The 26,043-nt window shown below is 38.4% G+C and overlaps 1 protein-coding gene across 1 annotated transcript; it reads left to right on the top strand.

Moving 5' to 3' along the window:
- The first annotated feature begins 11,862 nt into the window (after nucleotides 1–11,862).
- On the top strand, nucleotides 11,863–24,308 carry znf507 (zinc finger protein 507). The gene is made up of 7 exons (XM_081351637.1): nucleotides 11,863–11,989; nucleotides 15,382–17,537; nucleotides 18,024–18,141; nucleotides 20,253–20,364; nucleotides 21,071–21,175; nucleotides 21,261–21,395; nucleotides 23,327–24,308. The coding sequence occupies exons 2-7, from the start codon at nucleotides 15,384–15,386 to the stop codon at nucleotides 23,697–23,699; spliced, it is 2,997 nt and encodes a 998-aa protein (XP_081207763.1). The 5' UTR covers nucleotides 11,863–11,989; nucleotides 15,382–15,383; the 3' UTR covers nucleotides 23,700–24,308.
- Nucleotides 24,309–26,043: the final 1,735 nt, after the last annotated feature.

Here is a 26,043-nt window from a genome sequence, read left to right as displayed (position 1 = left end):
AGTTTTTACTGCAATTTGTCACGTCCATAACGCTGGGATTGCCCAATTTTAAAGAATTTATCCAGGTCTACGTATTGTATAATGTTAACTTCAAATAAGGGGTGTGTCGCGATTCTGCCTTCTCACACTCATACCGCGACACAGGTTCGTGGATCCGAGTGGTTTTGGTTTCATATTGCATATTGTTACAGCCCTAATTATTAGAATACAGACATTAAGAGAATAAATTGTTAAGAAATTACTTTTACTTTTAATACTTAAAGTACATTTAAAATCAGGTACTTTTTACTTTAGTAGGGTTTTCATTGTGGTACTTTTACTAAAGTAAATATGTCTCTGGTTATTTGTACTTTTACTTAAGTACTGAGATTCAGTACTTCCTCCACCACAGTAAATAACTGTATAATATGTTGTTCTTTACATTCTAAATAGTCATTCTGAGTATAAAAAAGCACATCAAAAACATAAATTTCCATCATACACTTCAGTTTTCTATTAATAAAGGTTTCTAAATCTTTCCAAAATAATCTTGAGTAAATACAGTGAAAAAACAGGTGCAAAATTGTTTATTTTTCTAGTGCACAAAATTCACAAGTAAATTAAATATTAAGCTTAAATCTTTCCAAAACATGCTTAGCAGGATAAATTCTGTGAAGTATTTTGTAAGACACTTAATTTTGTTATTGACACAAAACTTTTTTGGCAATTTCCATGCTTTAACCCAAGAGCTATCACCAAATAAAGAAGACCAAAAGAATATTGCTGCAGGAAAAGACACAGAACCAAGAGCATTTCTTCCATTACTACATTTTTGTTTTAAAACATCAACATTATCAACGAAAATTTTATCACAAAGATTGTCCATGTTGATTTCCACTGAATCAGCGTTTTTTTAAGAGTACCATCACACTCCTTGGAATTGCATCAAGAACAATAGCAAACTCTCTTGGTTTAACTGGTAATTTATTTTTTTGTAGAAATTCAGTATATGATAACAAATATCCATTGGTATTAACCAATTGTCTTACTAATATAATCCCTTCATTGAACCAAGTATGATAGAATAGTGATTTGTTTTTAAATAGCATGTCTTTGTTATTGCATATGAAATAGTTGGTGAAAAATTGTGCTTATACCAATTTCCATGCTAGCAGGGCTTGTCTGTGAAAACTGGCCAATTTTACAGGAATTTTGTCAGCAGAAAAATTACATTTCAAAAAAAATAAAAATAAATCTATGCCTCCATGAGTATTAAATATGTAATTAGGAAATACGTTCCAAAGACTTTCTCTATTCTTCAAAAATTCTATCAACCATTTCATTTTGAAAGTGTCATTAAGTGTACTATACTCTAAGACCTTGAGTCCCCCTTGCTCTTTGGTGTTACATATTACCTCCTTTTTTAAATAATGTGGCTTTTTTTTCTCCATATGAAGTCATAAAGTATCTTATCTAATTTCTTAATCACCTTAGGAGGCACATCTAATAATAAAGATGTGTATACTGATCTAGAAATACCTTCCGCCTTTGACAATAATACCCTCCCAATTATTGATATGTCTCTCATTAACCACCAATTAAATGTATTTTTTGTTCTCTCAATAATTGGTTCAAAATTTAGCTGACCCCTCTGTTTTTCATTTTGACAAATTACTACACCTAGATATGTTAATTGGTGTTTAACTGGGATGTTCTCTATTTCTGTAGAGGAGCAATCTTTAAGGGGAAACAATCAAGATTTATCACAATTCATGCCTGATACAGCAGTGAATGCCTCAATACATCTAATTATTTTTGGTACCTCAAATTTGTTTTTCAAAAAAATTGCAGTGTCATCAGCAAACTGATGAATAAACCTCATTTCATTCTTCCAGCAAAAATCATTGCAAAAAACTTACTGTCATTATTGAGCAAACTAATAGGCCTCCAATTTTCAATGAGTAACTTGTCCTTGATAGGTTTGGGAATCAGCGTTATAACCCCTTGTTTTAATGAAGCAGGCAATTCACCTTTTTCTATAGCTTCTATAAATACTAATAATAAAAAGGGGGAAAGTTCTTTAGAAAATGCCTTGTAAAACTCTCCTGTTAGCCCGTCATTGCTTGGAGATTTGTTATTTTTTAGCAAGTTAATGCACTCTCTCAGCTCCTCAATATCTATTTCTTTATCACACACATTTTGGAAGTTCTGATCTATTTTTTTGGTATCACTCATAAAACTATTTAAAAAAATATCAATGTTGTAAGTAACCATTGTGGAAGAATACAAATTACTAAAGAACTGAGCCACATATTTTGAAATATCTAAAGAATTATCTACTATTTTGTTTTTAATCATTAGTTTTTTTGACTGATTTATCTTGCACCATATTTATTCTTATGAATATTCCTTTATGATCTGTCATTATGCAAGGTTCTATCAGTACAGAGGCCACATTATTAATTAAATCATATAGACACTAACCAATAGTCAATATGAGAATGAAGAGATAGGTTCCTATTACTCCACGTATATTCCTCCCTGTCTTGGTTCTTATCTCTCCACACATCAGTAAGGCCCAATCTTAAACATACATTAACTAGTTCACTCGAAAGGCCAGGCCTACTTTTAGGAGGCCATCTATCAATTGGTTGCATCAAACACAAATAACAAACAACAAATAACTTTAGCTAAAGGATATAAGAAAATAAAATGCTGAATTCTAGATTCAATCTGCAAAAAGAGTATTTCGTTGTTAATGTTTTTATTGGTGGCATAACAATTAACTAATATAAATTGTTCGTTATCCTTATCTATCACAAGTAATATCCATCTACCACAATCATCTTTTTCATAATTCAGTATCCGCCCTGTAAATGTATCTTGTAAAATAGCAACCCCCTGATCGATTACTGCCAAATGACAACCAAATCTCTTTTCCCCACTGATTTTTCCAGAACATAGCATCTGAAGAACATGCATGTGTTTCCTGAATTAAACATAAATCTACACATTTCCCTTTGCAATACAAAAATAAAGCTTTTCTCTTTAGGATATCACGAATACCTCTGGCATTGATAGAAAACAAAGAAAGAGACATAAAGTGTAAAAAGTAGCCAACTAGTAAAAAATAAACCACAAGAGTAGGTAAATAGCCTAAACTTTAACATAATGGGATTCCCACAAACAATCTTCAAAAATTATAACAGTTGCAAACATTTAAATAAACCTTAAAGTGCATCCGTTATTTAACCATCCGAAGAACTTAGAAGCAACCACTTCTTGTCTCTAATAGAGAAGATTAACCTTGACTTTCAGGATACCGCCAACTGCAGACTCCTATCAAACGACCACAAGTCTATGAAGTTCCGTTGCCCTCTTCAGGATAAATCTCTTTACCATCACCGAAAGCCCTCGCTCCGCTGAAGTATGCGCTTATGCCCTCCTTCCTCGCCCTCTCCACAGCCGGCCAAAGACGATTCCATGCTTCAATGTCAAAAGCAGTCAAGTCCTCTTTAAACCGCAGCCCCTTGGTGGTCAGATACTCGTTATTTTTTATTTATTTTTTCAGAAAATCTCTGGCTGTGCGAGGAATGAATCTCATGATCACCGGTCTTGGTTGAACTCTTCTGCCATCACCCGAGGTTTTAGGTCTGCCAAGACGATGTGCCACATCCAGAGCATCCACTACCATACGCCTGTCCGCTGTGTCAGCGGACACTTCTTTGCATATTTCCCACAACTCGTTTTCACGTTTTCATTGGATTGCTCGGACAGTCCGTATAAACGCAGACACCATCTGCGGCTGTAACGTTCCTGGTCATGAATTTTCGTATTCATTTCCTTGACTTTTTTTCCAAGGAGAGCATTTGCATTTTTTAGGATTTTGTTTTCTTTCTGCAGCTCCATTACATCATCATGAACTGACGTAAGAGATTTGCCCAAAGCTTCAATGTTGGAAGAATTCTCCATCACCATCCTTTCAATCTGGTCGGATCTCTCGTTAATCTTCTCAGAGAGAATTCGGATGATATTCTCCTCCACTTCACTTAAAGAGAGTTCACTTTCTTTGGCAGAGGAGGCCACCACATTTTTATGCCTTTTGGAAGGTTGATTTTTGCTTGGCGTGTTTGGACACGAATCACAACTTCCTCCGTTTTTTACTTTACAGGCATACGAGTGGGTATCGCTGAAGTTTCTCTTCTCTTTTACCGTCTCAACCTCCATCTCTGCGCCAAGATTAGCATCCTGAGCCATTTTTTTCAAACTGTGTAACAAACAGCTGATGCTTTGGTAATTTAATACTGTTCGCACGCACCGCTCCAAAATCAAAATGTAGATGCAGCAACCAGTAACAACCTTTAAATATTAGTTAGCAACTTTACGAAAACTGTATCTTCATTTGTGGGGAAATACCCGATATTGCTTCTCAGCTTGCAAATGCACAACCGCTCACGGCGCCATCTTGAGCCCCCCCATCCGACCGTTTTTACAAGGAGGGACAGAGCAGTGTAGAATAATGGTTAAATAGGATGTGAAAAATAATGTGAATTTTTAAAAACGAAGCATGAACACGTTACCCCACATGTGCCCCACAAACACAATCAAGCCTTCGAAAAAAGGTGTTTTACCACCCCTTTAACCAGATGGTTAATAAAAAGAATGATACTTGAATTATATTGTAGTAACGTTATTAAGTTGACTAGCTCTAAATCATGAATCGGTCAATCGTTCTGAAAAAAAATTAATTAGATTTTTTTGCCATATCTACATACAAGCTACAAATACAATCTAGGTTTGTTCACGACACTGTACATACATTCGCCATGTTGTCATTGTTATGTGCTTCCATAGCCTCATGGGATAGTTAAATCAATAGGCTTGTTCAACTTCATGCAGCTCTGCGGAGACCGATCGGCGGCTGACTTGAAGCAGTGCATGCCGTTTAGAAATTTTGTCCGACTTGATACAGCGGCGACACCACGTGACTGTGACGTATGCGATTTGAGAGTAGCCGGAGAACTCACGCCCGTTTCACACATACTTTGGTATTGCACGCGGGACTTTGGTATTGCACGCGGGAGTGAACGACATCAGGCTGCGCCAGACGGAAGTTCTGAAGAAAGACTTCAGGAATCTGATCGATACGGTACGCAGCACATCGCCTGATATAACGATCATTGTGTCAGGACCACTTCCCACGTACCGTCTAGGACATGACAAGTTTAGTAGATTATTCGCGCTAAATGAATGGTTAACGTCATGGTGCAATGAGCAGAAACTGCTCTTTGTAAATAATTGGAATCTGTTTTGGGAGCGTCCTAGGCTATACCGTGCTGATGGCTTACACCCAAACAGATTCGGATCGGATCTTCTGTCAGATAACATCTCCAAAATGTTAAATACCTTTTGACTAGTAACCAAAAGTCCAAATCATAGTCTCTGCTGCACCAAATTAACTGATATAAATACTAGTGTAGAACATTGCATAGAAACTGTGTCTATTCCTCGTTTAGTGCGATCAAATAATAAATCTACTGCAGGATCTAGGAAAAATCTAATTGTTATTAAAACAGAAAATGTTGCTATTAGTAAACAAAAACAATTTCTAAAGCTAGGTCTTTTAAACATTAGATCACTCACACCTAAGGCAGTTATTGTAAATGAAATAGTCACAGATAATAGCATAGATGTACTTTGCCTTACTGAAACCTGGCTTAAACCAAATGATTATTTCGGTCTAAATGAGTCTACTCCATCAGGATACTCCTATAAGCATGAGCCCCGTCTGATTGGTCGTGGCGGCGGTATTGCAACTATCTATAGAGATATTCTCAATGTTACTCAGAAAACGGGTTATAAGTTTATTTCATTTGAAGTACTTGTACTAAATGTTACGCTCTTAGATGATAGAAAAACATCCCTATTATCTTTAGCCTTGGCTACCGTATATAGACCACCAGGGCCTTACGCTGATTTCCTAAAAGAATTTGCAAATTTTCTCTCAGATCTATTGGTCAATGTCGATAAAATATTAATTGTTGGAGATTTTAACATACACGTAGATAATCAAAATGATACGTTAGGGGCTGCGTTTATAGACTTATTAAACTCCTTTGGGGTTAAGCAAAACGTTACCGGACCAACTCATCGTTTTAATCATACACTCGATTTAATTATATCACATGGAACCGATCCAACCGATATAGATATCATTCCACAAAGTGACGATGTCACTGACCATTACATGGTAACTTGCATATTACGTACCCCGGTAATATATCATGCTGCGCCGCGTTATCGATTAGGCAGAACAATCCTTCCATCCACCATAGATAATTTTTCAAATTGCTTATCGGATCTGTCTCAGCTGCTGCCTGAACCTAAACAAACAGATGAACTAGAGGAACTAACCAGCACTATGAGCACCGTTCTCTCTGGAAAATGGGATATTGTTGCACCTATGAGACTAAAAAAGGTCAGAGAGAAAATTAAAGCACCATGGTACAACAATACTACTCGTGTTCTAAAGAGAGAAACCCGTAATTTAGAGCGTAAATGGAAACAAACTAATTTAGAGGTTTTTAGAATCGCTTGGAAAGACAGTACGTCACGCTATAAAAAGGCCCTAAAAGCGGCCAGGGCTGAGCATCTCCGCAAACTAATAGAAAATAACCAAAACAATCCTAGGTTCTTATTTAACACCGTGGCTAGACTAACAAATAAACAAGCGTCACCTGGACAAAATATTCCGTTACAGTTTAGTAGTAATGATTTCATGAATTTTTTCACTGAGAAAATAGAAAACATCAGATCCACAATTGTAAACGTTCAATCTTCAATCGCGCCTTATAATTCAGCCTCGATTATCACCCCGCAAGAACAATTACAGTGCTTTACAACTATAGAACAAAAAGAGTTAAATAAATTTATCATTTCCTCTAAAACAACAACATGTTTATTAGATCCCATACCAACTAAACTATTGAAAGAAGTGTTACCTATAGTGGAAGAGCCTCTCCTCAATATTATTAACTCGTCTTTATCTTTAGGTCATGTTCCAAGAACATTTAAATTGGCAGTTATAAAACCTCTCATTAAGAAACCACAATTAGACCCAAATAACCTAGCAAATTATAGACCCATTTCAAATCTTCCTTTTATGTCCAAAATATTAGAAAAAGTTGTGTCTGCCCAACTGGGCTCTTTCTTGCAAGAAAATGACACCTATGAAAAGTTTCAGTCTGGGTTCAGGCCGCATCATAGCACTGAAACTGCGCTCGTTAAAATCACAAATGATTTACTCTTAGCTTCTGACCAAGGCTGTATCTCAATACTAGTTTTACTTGATCTTAGTGCTGCGTTCGATACTATAGATCACACAATACTCTTAGATCGGCTACAAAACTATACCGGTGTTCAAGGACAAGCATTAAGCTGGTTCAGATCATACCTATCTGACCGCTACCATTTTGTCTATTTGAACGGAGAAAAATCGATCATAACTCCAGTAAACTATGGAGTGCCGCAAGGATCTGTGTTAGGCCCTCTATTATTCTCAATATATATGCTGCCACTTGGAAATATTATAAGGAAACATGGAATTAGTTTCCATTGTTATGCTGATGACACTCAACTATATATTTCATCACGGCCGGATGAAAACGCTAAATTATCCAAATTGACAGAGTGTGTTAAAGATATAAAAGATTGGATGACGCACAATTTTCTTTTATTAAATCCAGATAAGACAGAGGTAATACTTATCGGTTCAAAAAACCGCCCACAAAACCTCTTACAATACAACTTTAACATAGTAGGGTGTCCTGTTACTTTATCCTCTACAGTAAAAGACCTGGGTGTTATATTAGATTGTAACTTGTCTTTTGAAAATCATATTTCATATGTTACAAAAACAGCATTTTTTCACCTTAGAAATATTGCTAAATTACGTAACATGCTATCTGTTTCTGATGCAGAAAAGCTAGTTCATGCATTCATGACCTCGAGACTAGATTACTGTAATGCTTTATTAGCTGGTTGTCCTGCATCCTCAATAAACAAGCTACAGTTAGTCCAAAATGCCGCCGCTAGAGTTCTTACTAGATCAAGAAAGTTTGACCATATAACACCAATTTTATCATCACTACATTGGTTACCTATAAAGTTCCGTATTAATTACAAGGTATTGCTACTGACTTATAAAGCCCTAAACGGCTTAGCTCCAGTTTATTTAACGGATCTTCTATCGCCCTATAATCCATCGCGCTCTTTAAGATCACTAAATTCGAGGCTTTTGGTCATACCTAGGATATCCAGATCCACCAAAGGAGGGAGAGCATTTTCACATTTAGCACCAAAACTCTGGAATAGCCTTCCTGATACTGTTCGTTGCTCAGATTCGCTCTCCCAGTTTAAAACTAGATTAAAGACGCATCTCTTCAGCCAGGCATTCATCTAATATTTTAATCTTACAGTTAAATCCGGTCTCTACTTCATAAACGCCAGAGGAGAACTGGCCCCCGACTGAGCCTGGGTTCTCCCAAGGTTTTTTTTTCTCCATTAGGTCACCTGATGGAGTTTTTCGGTTCCTTGCCACTGTTGCCTTTGGCTTGCTCAGTTGGGGATGCTTAAATTGATTAATCGATTCACCAGTGCTATTGATCTGCATTACCAAACGTGGATGTTTTACACCAGAAACAAACACTGATGTACTATTTTATTTAATACTGTGAAGCTGCTTTGATACAATCTGTATTGTGAAAAGCGCTATATAAATAAAGTTGACTTGACTTGACTTGACTTGACATACTCCGTTTGAGGTGCGTATGCGTGCAGGAGCAGCACGCGCTATAGTGCTTTCACATATGCTGCGTTTGCAGTGCATAACTGATCCGCGGCTGTACCACAAACACATAGGCCTACTTACTATTTTTATTTCAAATCCAGAAGTTATGCAGCAACTTTTATTAAAAAAATAGTTGTCAGCATTGGGATTCTCTTTGTACACATATACACTCTTTAATGGACGTATGTACGTTTAAACGCAATTTAAACAACCTAGGCCTATTATTCCATGCATATTAAGTTGCTCAAGCAAGTGGTCAAATATTTAACCATGTACTTATATTAAAATCGCAAACATTTTAAAATAAAACTTAAAATTGACAAAAACAGCCGACTCCCATTCCTTTTCTTTTGCATTTAAATTTTAATACAATAAATATTGCATGTCACAAAGAACTTGTTTTTCCTCCTCCACGAATGAGACAAGTGTTGATCATTATTTCGCCTTGTTGAGGTAAATTGTAGTTTTCCTAGCGTTACTCCGGTCTTAAAGTAGATGACTGTGAAAAAAAGTAGTATTTAATTAAATACATTTATGGTGAGATTACTACATTTTATTTAATTAAATGCATTTATGGTGAAATTACTACATTTTCAGGTCAATCTGTGTTCATTTTGACCACGAAACATGCGCTGTCACTTTAATTCAGCGTTTGCAGCACAGACTCGGTGCGGAACTGATCGCTGCACTGCTGTATTAGGCACTGCAACTGGATCGGATCGACGGACTGCAACTGCGTGCAGTGTGAAAACTCAACATGGGTACGGAAAAAAATACGCACCGCATATGCACTGCAAACGGAGTATGTCAGGCGTCAGCCAGCGTAGCTTCTCAAGAGCGGCTGCACTGGGCTGCACGAGCTCTGATGACGACACAGCTGATATACACTCACCTAAAGGATTATTAGGAACACCATACTAATACTGTGTTTGACCCCCTTTCGCCTTCAGAACTGCCTTAATTCTACGTGGCATTGATTCAACAAGGTGCTGAAAGCATTCTTTAGAAATGTTGGCCCATATTGATAAGATAGCATCTTGCAGTTGATGGAGATTTGTGGGATGCACATACAGGGCACGAAGCTCCCGTTCCACCACATCCCAAAGATGCTCTATTGGGTTGAGATCTGGTGACTGTGGGGGCCATTTTAGTACAGTGAACTCATTGTCATGTTCAAGAAACCAATTTGAAATGATTCGAGCTTTGTGACATGGTGCATTATCCTGCTGGAAGTAGCCATCAGAGGATGGGTACATGGTGGTCATAAAGGGATGGACATGGTCAGAAACAATGCTCAGGTAGGCCGTGGCATTTAAACGATGCCCAATTGGCACTAAGGGGCCTAAAGTGTGCCAAGAAAACATCCCTCACACCATTACACCACCACCACCAGCCTGCACAGTGGTAACAAGGCATGATGGATCCATGTTCTCATTCTGTTTACGCCAAATTCTGACTCTACCATCTGAATGTCTCAACAGAAATCGAGACTCATCAGACCAGGCAACATTTTTCCAGTCTTCAACTGTCCAATTTTGGTGAGCTTGTGCAAATTGTAGCCTCTTTTTCCTTTTTCCTATTTGTAGTGGAGATGAGTGGTACCCGGTGGGGTCTTCTGCTGTTGTAGCCCATCCGCCTCAAGGTTGTGCGTGTTGTGGCTTCACAAATGCTTTGCTGCATACCTCGGTTGTAACGAGTGGTTATTTCAGTCAAAGTTGCTCTTCTATCAGCTTGAATCAGTCGGCCCATTCTCCTCTGACCTCTAGCATCAACAAGGCATTTTCGCCCACAGGACTGCCAAGTACAGGATGTTTTTCCCTTTTCACACCATTCTTTGTAAACCCTAGAAATGGTTGTGCGTGAAAATCCCAGTAACTGAGCAGATTGTGAAATACTCAGACCGGCCCGTCTGGCACCAACAACCATGCCACGCTCAAAATTGCTTAAATCACCTTTCTTTCCCATTCTGACATTCAGTTTGGAGTTCAGGAGATTGTCTTGACCAGGACCACACCCCGAAATGCATTGAAGCAACTGCCATGTGATTGGTTGATTAGATAATTGCATTAATGAGAAATTGAACAGGTGTTCCTAATAATCCTTTAGGTGAGTGTATATTGAATGAAAATGTCTCTGAAACACCCATGTATTATTTGGCAAATATTGCATTTATTTCACGTCAGCTGTGGTAAAGTATGCAAACACCACGTGACCGGTCACTACGGGAACCAGAAAGTGTCCGACTTCACGTCTCCGTTTACATCCAGCCGCAGCCGATGTCGAACACACCTATTGTTTCCCAACCCACATTTTCCAACTCTTTCTAATCAATCACACCTGAATCCACTCATCAGCTCGTTAGTAGAGACTCCAAGACCAGAAATATATGGGTCAGATAATGGAGACATTCAAAATGTGTAGGCCTACTGTTGGTGTGCCTCCACGAGCAGGGTTGGGAAACACTGAACACTTAAGTGTCCATCAGATGTGAACTTCAGATGTGAATGGTTGAAATAGTAGGTCACTTTACAGGAAGAGATGACATATTAATAGAATCTACAGTAGCTACCCAGATAGCAGACAGACGTCGTTTCTACGTTGATTCAATGTCAGTTTGCTATGGTAGGCTATTTATCCACATTGAATAATTCTTCTAATGAAGATATTTGAAATGATCTAATTCATATAAATCTTAATCATAATAATAATTAAAGCACAAGCATAAATATCATCTCCAATTAGGGAAGCATCTTACTTTAAGGGTCTTTACTTTTCACTTCAAAATCTACAAAAGCTGCAGATCTACATCATTTAATTATAAAAAAATAGATCACTAATTTCGTGTCGTTTCGGTAGAATAAATTGCAATGAATGCTCAAAATTCTTAAATTAGTACTTCAGCACAAACATACAAAACATAAAGTAAAAGAGTAAATAATGACAAAAAGGATGTAGCACTTCTTTCTCAATGTGGTCTTCAAGCGGTGGCAGGTGTTTTCTGGCTGATGTCACTTTCCACGGTCACATGACCTGCAGTGAGTCACGTGATCGGCGCTCCATTCTCGCCATTTTAAGTCCAGAGTGAAGCACTTTTACACCCCTGGAATAAAAACAGCGCATCACGGGCACCGAGGCCAAAGATCAGACACAACTGCCGCATCAGTAAGTAGCGTTTGGGTGGTTGTGACAGTCGCATGACTCTGAGCTGTTTATTAAACGGCACAGTTGTTTTTTTACAGCTAATGTTGAAGTGTAAAATGTGCATGTGTGTGCTGCTGTTGTCAGAAACGTCCTGCCCCTTTCTCACGTTGCGTCTCCACGGTTATCACGGACACCATGTTCTCAAACACACACACACACTCTGCTAAACTTAAGCTCAACTATCTCACACCGAGATTTGACTGAGCTTGATTTGCACGTGTTGAGTATCAGTCAGTAGGTCTGTGTCTCTAAACATCCGTCAACGCGTCAAATCTTTATTGTCGCACAGAAACACACAGCATGTGTTTATTTTTACCCCTTCACCATTACGTTTTTTTCTTCTTGTCGGTTTTGGCCTTTGATTGCTATTTGCTGTTACTTTGTAACTAACCCATAATATAGTACAAGCTGAATATTTTACTTTTACAACATAAAGGCCTAATTGATCTTAAAGGGGACACTTACCAAAAAGTATAATTCTGTCGTCATTTTCTCACCCTCGTGTTGTTCCTGTATCACTTATTTCCTAAAGTTTAACACGCACACACACAAAGATAGTGAAAAATGTGTCCGAGAAAGTAATTTGCGTCCGATGTTGTTTTGGACCCCATTGACTTTTATTGTATAGGGAAAAAAGCACACAAAGCTTTCCTTGTTTTCAATTACTGTAGAATAATTGAATGTGTTTACATGTTCATGCTCCACGTGTCTTTGTTTTGATTCAGTGTAATTCTCTATAACTTCCCTTTTAACTGTTGGTCAAAAATGCAGAAGTGCTATAAGGAAATGAATTACAAGTTGAAGAAAGTGAAGAATCCACTCTCAGATTAGGTGTGTTAGAAGTCACTCAGGTATTATAAAAATATCTCTAAGGTATGCTGTACACTCTGCCATTATTGCAAAAAATATGAATTTTTAAATACTGTTGCATAGCTGTAAACAATTGCTGGATATATTATTGGCTACAAAGAGCGCTATGAGTGTATTGAGAGGGGACCTCTATTAAGTGCATAGCCCTTTTACTGATGGTTAAAATTTTATAAAACAAACATAACCCACTCTCAACTATCTTTCATTAATGTGGCAAATACCACATCCCTATGATTTCCACAATGTTGAAAATGTGGACTGAATCACGGAACATTACTGTATAAAGCGTCGTGTCACAGAACTGTTGTATAGCCTATGGATAAATCAAAAGTAGAGCTGTCCAGTGAATCAAATTACAATATGGATTGGTGTATGTGAATATTAAAGCTCAAAACGACTGCTATTGAATCTGAAGTCTGCATGTGTCTCTGTGTGAATGAGCACCGCACTTTTCGTCTACTACACACTTTCCTCTGCCATCTCACTATATGAACTTCATCTCCAGATCTGCTCTGAGAGGTCACATTATAACCATTTTACCTTTTAATTCACGAAAAACTATCTCTGCTACACAGAGAAACTTCACAACAACCTGTCAAAATAAAGTTTGGTTTAAGTTGAAATTATAACAGAAATATATTACCATTGCACTGTAGTAGGCAATACTTTCATTATTCAGAAATATTGACCGCTGATTACTGAGATTGACAGGCAGACTCTTGTGTGATGAAATCATGTAGTCTAAATCATATTAATCTGACATGAAAAAAAAAAAAAGAAAAAAAAGAAATGTACTATGCAGTAACTAGTGGGTGATATTTATAGGTATGTGAAGTAGGCCTAATGGCTATTCTTGTAATATGTAAGGAGGGCCTCTTCCACTGTACACCCAGAAATCTTCAAACCAGTGCTGGAAGAAGTACACAAATCAAGTACTGGGGTAAATGTTCATATACCATAACAAGATATTACTCCAGTAAAAGTATTAATACCCTTTTTTTTTTTTTTTTACTTCAGAAACAGCTTGACTGGATAATTTGAATCAGTGAGTAGTTGTCACAAATGAATCGTTCAGTGCGTGCAATTTACGAACTGATTTAAAAGGTTAATGGAAAAGAATCAGCGTGTTAGTGAATTAGACACCGCTAAATAACCTTGAACGAAATGTTTTTTATAAAATGTAGTGAAGTTAAAAGTATGAAAATTACAGATACCATAAAGTAAAAGTATTAAAGTGTGTTTTTTTTATTCTTTTTTTTACTTAAGTCAAAGTAAAAAAAAAAAAAACGTATTGATGAATGTTTATTTAGTTTGCAGTTCTATATTCCATCCTACTATGTAGACACACAGACAGAGCTTAAATAGGCTACTGTTCAGTCTGACATCATGATAAATTATGAATTGTCAAGTAGCCAGCATTAGTCTATAAGGATGTTTACACAGACACTTTGATCTGCAAATAAGAAGATGTTATATTACCAAAACTTGTCATACACTGATAACTACTATACTGATAATTGCTGATAATTAAAGTGTGCAAACAAATACCAGTAATATACCATATAGGGCCTACATAGCATATAAAAATGAAGAAAAACAAAATGCGTTAATGCGTATTGACAAATATACAATATAAAAACAGACGTTGCATAGGGCATAATGTGTTTTTTTTGTTAAGAAAGTTTTGCAAACATACTGGTTTTATATCATTTGAAACTGCTACGACTTCGGGGAAGACACAAGCATTAATTTTGCATTATTTTAAAGTTATATTATGTAATTTTTATGTAAAGCCTGCCCTGTTCAGATGGTAATAAAGAAATGTGAACATGTCCACATTCAAGCATTTCATACAATAGGCTTAAACAGCTTTCGCTTTCACAGAAGATTTAGTTCACAAACATCTGACAGTCGTTATCTAAATATGATTTTCATTTACAATAATAAATCCTAAAATTCGGCATTAGTAACTTACTTTTCACGCCATCACGCGCACTTAAGTTCTGTGGATTTCAGGTTCTTGGCTCATTTTGAGCCAGACTTGTGAATCCAGGGAATTAAGCGAACTCGCTCTGACTGGATTATTTGAATCAGTGAGTTGCTGTCATAAATGAATCATTCAGTGTGATTTGCAAACTGATTTAACAGGCTAATTGAAAATAATCAGCTTTTTAGCGAATTGGACACCGCTAAATAACAAGAAATTACATGTTATTTGTGAAATGTAGTGGAGTAAAAACTATGATATTGTGCTTTGGAATGCAGTGAAGTAAAAGTTTCTCAAAATAAAAATACTCAAGTAGATTTTTCAAGTATCTGTCTTTTATCTAAGTACATTAACAACGTTAAAATACTTTGTTACTGTCCACTACTGCTTAAAACCATTCTCCAACTCAGCATTTCTGAACTTTTAGAAAGCTGAAAGTTGCTGTTTGCTTAGTTGTGCCATTTCATTCACATTTTATTTTTTTTACATGTTTCAGGAATGGAGGACAGCAGTGGCGTTGCTGTCTTAGTGCCTCACTCTAGAGGCCAGCAGGATACAGTCTTCATTTCCGACAGACGTCTTCATGGTGGCGAGGACCAGCAACGGCAGCAGCAAAAGCAGGCTGCTGACTCTCTTATTCAGGTCATTGAGAAGCTCAGCAAGATTGTGGAGAAGAGGCCCAGAAGATGCACCATCTCTGGGAAAAAGAGACCCTTAGTGACCTGTGCATCTGTACCTGTTCCAGACAGCAGGGACTGCACTGAAGGGGCCACACCTTGTAAGAGACACAGAGAGCAAAGGGAAAAGCACCAAGCCCCCAGCAGCACGCCTGGGCATGTGTTCGCACGGGAGCCTTCAAGTCAAGGTACTCGGACAGTTACGTGTTACCAGTGCAGTATGTGCCGATTTATCTCACCTACATTGGAGCTGTTGAAAGAGCACCTGCTGCAGCATGACGAGCAGCACAGTGAGCTCATCCTCATGTGCTCAGAATGCCAGTTCACTTCAAATCATCAAGAGGAGCTGGTGGCACACGTAAGACTCCACCTGGAGGAGGGCGACCATGCTAGACGCATCCTAGACGAGCAAGCATTGGCTAGGAGGGTTCACCAAGGGATGACAGTTTTGAAGGCAAGCAACTTAGAATCAGAGAAGACGTCTACGCCGAAGAAGTGGTACAGCTTTGAGCAGGGCAGGTACCGTTGTCTTATCTGCAACTATGAATGCAGACAGCAGCGCAATTTGAAGACCCATGCATGGAAACACGCTGGCCTGGTTGACTGCTCATACCCAATATTTGAAGATGAGACAGACTGTCCTGATACTTTACAAAGCTCCTGTCCTCCTTCAGTTCCAGCAGGTAAAGAGGATACCATTGTAGTCCTCGCAGCAGTTGGAGGAAAACCTCAGACGATGCATGGCTCCTCTAGCCTCCAGCTAAAGCTGTGTGCCTCACCAGAAGTGGAGTGTCATGGGGAGACAGCAGCCTTGAAAACAGTGGAGAGCAAAATGCCAGTGATTAGCCAAATTTTTTCTATTAAAGACCCCGAGGAGCCCTTGATGGAGGTCCAGGTGACACCAGAGGCACAAATGGAGCTGGAGTTGGAGACTGAGAGTCAACAAGCGAGCTCCGACAGCCTCCTGTCCTCTGCACAGAAGATTATCAGCTGCAGCGGCAACAGTGCCGGCCACGTCAATGTCATTGTGGAACGCCTTCCCTGTGCTGAGGAACCGGTGTCGAGCAAACCTCTGCTCCTCAGCCCAGAAGTAGGAGGAGACAAAACCCTTCTTGCCTCTGAGGAGCCAGAGTTAGAGAGCCAACACCACCCCATATACTACAAACAAAAGGAGGAGGTTGTGATCACCTGGAATGAAGAAGATCGACAACAGGAGGAGGAGACTGTGTCTTCAGGATCTCCCTCAGATGAAAACGTGCCACCGGTTCGGAGAAGGACTTACTCAGAGTCTCTTCGGCTGCATTCTTTAGCAGCCGAGGTACTGGTGGCCATGCCCATGAGGGCCCCAGAGCTTAGCAAAACCACTGCGAAAGGTATCCATGACCTGTGTACGCAAAGCCCTGACACAGGCCAGAAAATGATAGAGATGGCAGACACTGCCAACCCTAAGGTGTCCTCAGGAGAGCTCACCTGTGCCATTGGAGAGCCAGCTGCTCTACTTAACCTTGGCCTCCAGAGTTCAAAAGATTCTAGAGATGTGCTGGTCGAGGGACCCTCTAAAGTCGGCATCAGCATGTCCCTTTTGACAGTCATCGAGCGGCTGCAAGAGCGTTCTGACCAAAACACTTCAGATGAGGACATTCTGAAGGAGTTGCAGGACAACGCCCAAAGCCAACATTCTGGTGGAGTTCCTGGGGGTGTTGCTGTGCCTGCCGAAGTTTCCTCTACAGAAGGTCTGGTGGAATATATAGCTGGGAGTGAGAGGCCCTATCGCTGTCGACTGTGCCTGTACAGCAGCGGAAACAAGGGCTACATCAAGCAGCACCTACGGGTGCATAGACAGAGAGAGCCCTACCAGTGCCCCATCTGTGAGCATATAGCCTGTGACAGCAAGGACCTGGAGCGTCACATGATCCACCACTTCAAGCCCCGCATGTACAGCTGCAAGCAGTGCACAGAGAGGTTCTACTACAAGGTGAGGAGAGAAACAAACCTGTCTAGTGGAAATAAGAATTAACATTTTTCTTTTTTCTTTTTTTACAAAGGGCTTTTATTCTAATATGCCTGTTGAAGCGAAGAACAGCATTGGCCTTTTGTCATTATTAGAATATTTGATTCAAATTATTCTGTAATCATTTACTCTCATGCTGTTTGTCTGTGTCTTTCTTTGTTCTGTGCAACACAAAAGAGGATTTGAAGATTTTCAAATCTTTCCAAATTTCAAATTGGAATTTGTTGTTGTTGTTGTTGCATAGAAGAAAGAAGTCATACAGGTTTGGAACAACATGATAAGACAACAAATATTCTTTAACTAAAAGAGCAAGTATTCATTTTATTCCATGTAGATTTGCGTAACGAGTTTATAATTTTGGAGTGCACTGCTCTCCCTTCCACTGATGCGTTATTAATAAACTTCCTCCTTATGAAGCACTGATGATGTTTTTATTAATACCTCATTCAGAGTCAGCTGAGGAACCACGAGCGAGATGGGCATGGGATAGACAATATCAGCAACAAACTGACCCACGCTGCTGAAAGCACAGCCGTCGTTGAAGACACAGCCGAGATGGCAGATGAGTGTGAGCATGAAATATACCTTCAGCACCACACAACCAAAAAAAAAACATTTCACAACTGCACAAAAGCACAAAAAATTAAATAAAAATGAACACTTTCTCCTCCTTATAAAGTCCTTAGTCTTTATAAACATTAGTACAGATGTTTTTTGTTTGTTTTTTTGCATTCTAACATACATCTGAGTGTTTTTTTTAAATAATAGGGTGGGGGCCTATTCTATTGGTTATTGAATGGATTTTGAGACGTGAATGTTGTGCTCAAAAATGAATGCAAACTTGCAGTCAATTGTGGAGGGATGGGTCTTAAATGGTCTAAATGATTGGAGAATTCCAGCAAACATCCATTTTTTTTTTTTTTTTACCAGTAGCTCGATTTGACATTTTAATAATTTTTTATTTTTTTATTAAACCTACAATGTAATATATGTAACCAGGGCTTGACATTAACTTTTTTGCTCACTAGCCAATGTGGCTAGTGGTTTTCCAAAGTTACTAGCCACACAGCATTTTTACTAGCCACATTTTTGTTGTTGTGAAATTACCTGATAAAAGTTGACTATGGCATGCTAAAATTTACTTGAACTAGATTTACAACCCTTTTAAATGTAAAACCACTGTACACACCCAAATCAAGACTACATAAATATATAACATTACAGGTCATTATCATTAGCTCTGATAAGGTTGTGTGTAAAGCTCCTTTTTTAAATAAAACCATGTATTATGTATTATATGTCGCCACATTGCTCCACCGGCATACGACATAACTCCAGCAGGGCAGCTAGCTGTCTCTTCGATTCTTTGTTGTCGGTCACTAGCGACAATACTCATTAGGGCTGTCAAAATTGCTCAAAAATGACCTTCGAATATTCCCTCTAAAAAAAAAAACCACATAGCCTATATTCGAACTATTCGAACATCTGGTTGCGCATTTTGTCAATGACGCGCATTACGTCAATAGCAGGACAAATTAATACAAAGAGACATAACTACTTGTATAGGTAGTTTATTTAAGTTTAAACATATTTGACAACGTATTACCTACACGAAAACAAGTAAATCAACTAATGGCCAAGACCGCAGACCTCACTCACTCTCGCTCGCTCACTCGCAGGCACTCTTTCTGTCTCTCGCCCTCACCCTCATGCTGCGTTCACACCAAACGCGAATAGAGCGTCTGGCGCGAGTGTAAAGACGCGTTTACGCGCGTCTGGAGGTCTTGCGGCGCGAATGAGGCGTCACGCGCTCTGTGCAGTTTAAATGAACAACAACAATAAGCAAATGTTGAGTGCTGATCAAGAGTTTTGTGCAAGCAATTTAAGGTCGCGACTCTTATATAGCAGGCTTCATTCAGTGATTGAAACAAATATTATTAACATTAATTGAAGTTTTACAGTATATATAACCGACATTGAACGCTCCGAGCGAGCTGTGCTGTGGTAAACATGGAACTTTTCCTTGACATGAAACAGTAAATAATCAAACCAGTGGAAGCCTGCAGTGCATGAAACTGCTGTATCTAACCTACCTTATTCATGCAATATCTATTCAGTCAGTACAGTAGCCTACACTTTAGTAATGTTTCTATTTAACGTTAAATAAAATGACCTGTCCCTGACCCCTCAGGCAGCGCGCCCACTCGCAAAGCAGACAGCCGCGCCTCTGCTACCGCGGGCGTTTTTCCACATTCGAAAATTAATTTTCACCTTCGAAATTCTGTTTTTTTAAACTGTTCGAATATATATTCGAATTTAGAATATTCGTTGACAGCCCTATGGGAGTTGTAGTGTCGTAGTGTCACACTTATTTCAGATGCCTTTTGAAAAGACTACAATTATTCAACCCGCCAAAGTGGCTAGTTGGAGTGACTGTGTTACCCGCCACGAGCAAAATCCACCCGCATTTGGCGGGTTGGTGGGTGTTAATGTCAAGCCCTGTATGTAACATATAACATGCATTTACAAAATAGGTTGAATTTTCATTTCATGCCAACTCTAACATTACAAATAATGTGTGATTATCATTTACCCCTTATCCATCAACATGGTTCTGGTGGTTATTTAACAACTTAGAGACATTCAATTTTCTCTTTACAATTTCTCTTTATTGCTCAGATTCAGTTGGCGAGCAGAGCGTTTTCAAATGCGATGTGTGTGACTACACCAGCTCCACATATGTTGGGGTGCGCAACCATCGGCGAATCCACAACTCTGATAAACCATACAGGTTTGTGGGTTTTTTTTACGTTCTCATTGAATATAAGGATAAATGTTTAGAAATGTGTTTTTTGAAATGTATTTAGTTGTAAATGATACATTACACAAGGAGAACAAATCGGAAATCATGAGATGTTTTGTAGTTTAAAAAAAATGTGGCTGGAAATGAAAGCATTACCAGTTATCACCACAAGGGTGCAGTGGTGCTCAGGATAAGTCTTTGCTGCCTGTACTCATTGTGTTATGGCCTTATGCTGACAATGTTCAAGATCTTGTTAGCTTCAATGCAAGCGCACATACACAAACCCGATCACATGCAAGCTCACATAAACACCTCAAGGTCCCTTTTATGGTCTCTTTGTGTGTTCTGACATGTCTTGCTTCAGTTCTGTTCATCCATGATCATTTCAAAAAGAACTTCTGAGAGAAAGGGTCCTTTTAAGCCACAGGATCCATTCAAAGCCTGCAATGTATTGCATTTGCCGCAAGCAGCCTCTCTATAAACGCACTTTCAATGGTCTTCAAACACACAGGCCTTCAAATGTTCAAACACACAGCCGATTAGAAAAAAAGAAAATTTACTGTGCAAACAAACAACGGCTGACCCCACTTGACAGGTGCTCCAGAAGGTCTCTATTGAAACTGGTCTTGTGCCGCTCTAACTGTTTATCTTGTGCCGCTCTAACTGTTTATCCTGTGCCGCATGACCCCTCTAGGTGCTGCAGCTGTGATTTCGCCACAACTAATATGAATAGCCTGAAGAGCCACATGAAAAGACATCCACAGGAACACCAAGCCATGCAGCTGCTGGAGCAGTACAGGTGAGAATCAAACACTTTGGAAGAGCTGGTGTACAGAACTTGACAGTAGGTGGAGATGGGTGATAATCTTTATTCTGTGTTACAGGTGCTCGCTGTGTGGTTACGTGTGCAGCCACCCACCGTCTCTCAAATCCCACATGTGGAAACATGCTGGAGATCAGAATTACAACTATGAGCAAGTCAACAAGGCCATTAATGAAGCAATTTCTCAGAGTAGCCGGTAGGAAGGACCTTTATAATATATATTGTTTTATGTGATTGTTTTTTTGTTTTGTTTTGTTTTTACTCTAGGATGAGGTAGGTAAAAATGAATAATTATGTGATGTGAATTATATTTGTGATTATATTTGTGATGTAGCTAATAAAAAAAATATAAAACTTTCTCAAGATTTTGACTATATTTGATATCTTGATATTTATGTTTGCTCTGAAATTGAAAGAGTTTCATATTTCCTAATTTTTTTTTCAGTAAATAAACACAAGGAAAATTATATTTAACCATTTTTATTTATACACTGCCGGAAACTTTTTTTTTTTATTCCATGTTTCCTGTTATGCATTTAATACATTATATGACTATATTAATATAATAACATTCAATATGAATTACAATATTTCTCCCAAAATACAATGGTTACAGTCAGTTACTACAGTAAATCCATGGTTATTGGTGATTTGTTGGGTCACCAACCACAAATCACATGGTTGGTGATTTGAGGATCGAAAAGCACTCTTGCTGAATCTTTCACGGCACAATGTTTCTCCTGTTTTCGCTGTATAATAATGGTCGCATGATCCAGATCGGTCCATCGTGCTGCGCTGTATATTGGGCCGAGCTGATAAATGGTCCATGTGCAGTTCCAATGAGCTTTCTGTGCGTTTGCCGTTTTATGTTTCTCATACGCAACATAATTGGCAGCTCATAATTTAAAGAGTTAGTTCAACCAAAAATGTTTATTCTGTCATTAATTACTCACTTTCATTTAGTTCCAAACCCGTAAGACTTTCGTTCATCTTCGGAACACAAATGAAGATCTTTTTGATGAAATCTGAGAGCTTTCTGTCCCTCCATTGACAGCTACGCAACTACCATTTTGACTCTTTAAAAAATTCACAATCACAATCGCTTTATATGATGAACAGAAAGAATTTGGGCTTTTATTCACATAAACATTCATCAACTCTCACATCAGTTGTTGTAAACGGAAGCTCAAGCATGTTCGCTTGACGTGCGAGAACCAATGAGGTTAATTCTCGTGTTACGCAGCACACGTTTGAGCTTCCGCAAGAACCAATGAGGTTTGTTCTTGTGCGTCAAGCAAGTTCAGTTGAGCTGTTTATGTTTGCTGATCAATGTCAATAAAAGCTTAAATTATATCTGTTCATCATATAAAGCAGTGGTTCTCAACTCCAGTCCTCGGGACCCACTGCTCTGCACATTTTGTATGTCTCCCTTATTTAACACACCTGAATCAGATCATCAGCTCGTCAGGAGAGACTCCATGAACTGATTTGAGTGTGTCAGATAAGAGAGACATACAAAATGTGCAGAGCAGCGGGTCCCGAGGACTGGAGTTGAGAACCAATGATATAAAGCGATCGAGTCTCTTCAGAAAACTTTAGACTAAACCACTCAATTTATATGGGTTAATTTTACAGTCTTTTTATGAACTTTTTGAAGCGTCAAAGTTTCAGTTGTGTAGCTGTCTGTGGAGGGATAGAAAGCTCTCAGATTTCATCAAAAATATCTTTATTTTTGTTACAAAGATGAATGAAAGTCTTACGGGTTTGGAACTAAATGAAAGTGAGTAATTAATGACAGTTAGTTTTGAGTGAACTAACCCTTTGGGCAACTTTGTAGTTGCACCAGTGCAACCTCTAACAAATTTAAGTATCACTGGCATGAAAAAACTTTTAATCTTTAAAACTAATTTGAACAGTTTGAACTAATTCACTGAACTGAATTGAACTTGCCAACTCTTCAGCTGTTTTTGCTTCTAAAGTTTAAGTCAGAGGTCTCTGTTTTAAAACCTCTCTGTCTTAAAATGCTCATACACAGGCTGGTAGAACTAAACAAATGACATGGTCTTATAGAAATGTAATGGCCTTACTAACGCAATTTTATTTTCTTTGTTTTCTCCTGGGATTAAGATCTCCTACGACGCCTCTGAAGTCAACACATGAGACTGCGATGGAGCGTCCGTATATTGTCTTGACCAGAAAAGACAAACAGTCACCTGAGGTGGCTTCTGCTTCAGGTGGACAAGAAGGCAACCCCATGAGGCCATCGTCCACCAGGGAGCTGGCCGGCGGGGCTGTAGCGTGGCGGAGCGGTTCGGGGCAGACGCGGGCAGGTATGGAATACTGTGTGCTGCTCTTTTGCTGCTGTATCTGTGGCTTTGAGTCCACCAGTAAAGAGCAGCTGATGGAGCACATGAAGCAGCATGAGGGAGATCTGATCAGCATCATACTGAGCAAGGAGCAGCAGGGAAATCAGCCCACTGAGACCAGCAGCAGCCAGTGACACACACGTATTCATACATCCCGTTCTTGTATGATTTCTGCTTGGACAAGCAACATGCACACTTTCAAAACTTTCTTTTATTTTCTCTCGATTTACCTTTGTATTGATGTCACAGTTAGTTTCCGTTACTGTTATTGACCATGGACGTGTGATTTCAGCGAAGTGCAGTCAAATAGGTAACAAATGAAATGTAATTTACTAGTTCAGCAGCGGAAAGAGTAACTTTTGTTGTGAATTATGCAAATTATGAATTTCAAAGTCATTGTATACCTCATCTGTTCAGAACATACATCGTAGAGTCCACACATTATGAAAATGAGGCAGCTTCTCTTGTTCACTGTAATATTATTTATATCTATATTTCTTATGTGCGTTTACCTTTACCTTTTGAGTTTAGAGAGACTGATTTCTTTCTTGCTGTCTGTGTGTCATTTGCATTGATATTTATCAAACTAATTTATTTTATATGCATGTTCCCCTCCGTTATGTTCATACAAATTAGAAAATTTGTTTCTAGTTATGGTCTCTCTTTTGGTGCTATTGGTCTTGCGCTCAGAAATGACCGAAATAAGTCATCATTGGGAATGTATCTTAAATTTGTATATAAACGTTATATGATGAATTTAAATGTTTTCATTGAAACAGCACAAGTATAAAGTTGGCCCCATTTAAAAATGAACTATTGGAAACGTGCAGCAGAAAAAGCTACAGATGGATCAATGTATAATTATTATTGTTATTAAGGAAATACACACATTCAAAAACATATCAAGCTATAGCAAAGTTAAAATGCCAATACTTGAAGATGTTTCTCACTCTTAAATACCCCTTAATTTTTTGAGTAGGTTATTGTAGTTCTAGGTTTTTTTGTTTGTTTTTTCATCTTTTTTTTATTCTGCTGTGTAATGGTTAAACAAAACAAAAAAACTACAATTCATAACTTGGTCATGGGTTTAAAATGAGATTTATCCAGAAAACCGTAGTATTAGGTTATTGGGTTGTCACAATACCAGCTACAGTATCACGATACCAAGTAGTACCGCGGTATCTCTGTTATTGAGTGGATCTGTTGTTATTGCATAGGCTGTTCTGTTGTCTTAATTATTTACAGTTCACACAAAAATGTTGTCGTTATATAATATATTGGTTGTTCTTATTAGTACTTTAATATTATTGTAGTATAATATAGTTTTGAAAACGTTTTTTTCCCCCCTTTAAGTGGCATTGCAGTGCATTTTTCACAGAAACTCAAGGGAGATTTTATAAAGACAAAGCTTAAATTTTGAAGTTTACTTTAAAGTTATATCATCAGTAATTAATATGAGCATTTCAAACGAACTCGAAAACGCTATGTTCACACTGTGGCCAATATCAGATTCAAGTGTGAACTGGTTACAGTCCTGAACTGACCCGCATGCACAAAAGAACAATAACAGAGACGGCATGGAGTTAACACGGAGGTTCATGAAGTCACCGGGTGCGTCTCAATCAATAGTTCCTAGGTCATGAATATCGTGTACATGAATTCGGGCACTGGTAAGGACAGTAAGCAACCTGACTCCCTACACATCAGAACACTGATGATTCCGTTTCCAGCTACATGACAACTTTGCTATTACATATATGTGCAACATTTCAGCCATAAATAAATTATAAATATTAGCTAGATTGTTCGTTACCTGTCTAGCGATGTGTTTAAGCTGAAATATAATTAGATAATGGTCTGTAATTTAAAAAACATCTATCGTGTGTCAGTGTAGTGAGTTGGCTCGTGTGATTAATGATTTGTGCTTCAGAACTTCCGTTAAGTGAACAAAGTGAGCATCGATGCTGTGATGCAATGCTGCATATGAGCCATGGGTGCCGCTCACAGTACTAACGTTTGGAAAATACTGGAACGCTGCCTTGGGCATTGTGATACTACCATAGCACCAGTGTACTGTGCAACCCTAGTAGTTGAGATTTTGCTTTATCACTACCTCAAATTTACTACTTTTTGTCCCCTACACTTTTGACCTTGGCTTTGATCTTAAGGTCCTTCAGTCTGACTTTATATGCAGCATATTTTCCTAGGAATGATTTGCATACACTTAATGTTTGTATGTCAACAGTCTAAAATGCAAAATTAGCATGAATAAAAGGGCATCCATAATTCATGCAGGCTTCACACTGCCCAGTGTATAAGAGAAATTAACTCTTAGGGATTAAATCATAGGAATTTACATACACAATTGTTATATTCTGAACTTAATGTACTAATTTACAATTCAAACTGCAAGTGTCTCAGAAGTAGTAACATGGTCTGCATATAAAGCATGTTACCATATGCATCATAATGAAAATG

This window comes from Scardinius erythrophthalmus (genome assembly GCF_964197995.2).
Source record: "Scardinius erythrophthalmus genome assembly, chromosome: 2".
Taxonomy (NCBI): Eukaryota; Metazoa; Chordata; class Actinopteri; order Cypriniformes; family Leuciscidae; genus Scardinius; species Scardinius erythrophthalmus.
Note: the sequence above shows the minus strand (reverse complement) of the source record. Positions and strands in the feature narration are given on the sequence as shown.

What these genes read in the sequence shown, in the direction of transcription:
- znf507 (XM_081351637.1), top strand. Translation starts at nt 15,384, where the DNA reads ATGGAGGACAGCAGTGGCGTTGCTGTCTTAGTGCCTCACTCTAGAGGC. An exon ending in CAGCTGCTGGAGCAGTACAG is followed by an intron (nt 21,176 to 21,260) that starts GTGAGAATCAAA and finishes TCTGTGTTACAG; the next exon opens with GTGCTCGCTGTGTGGTTACG. An exon ending in GCAATTTCTCAGAGTAGCCG is followed by an intron (nt 21,396 to 23,326) that starts GTAGGAAGGACC and finishes CCTGGGATTAAG; the next exon opens with ATCTCCTACGACGCCTCTGA.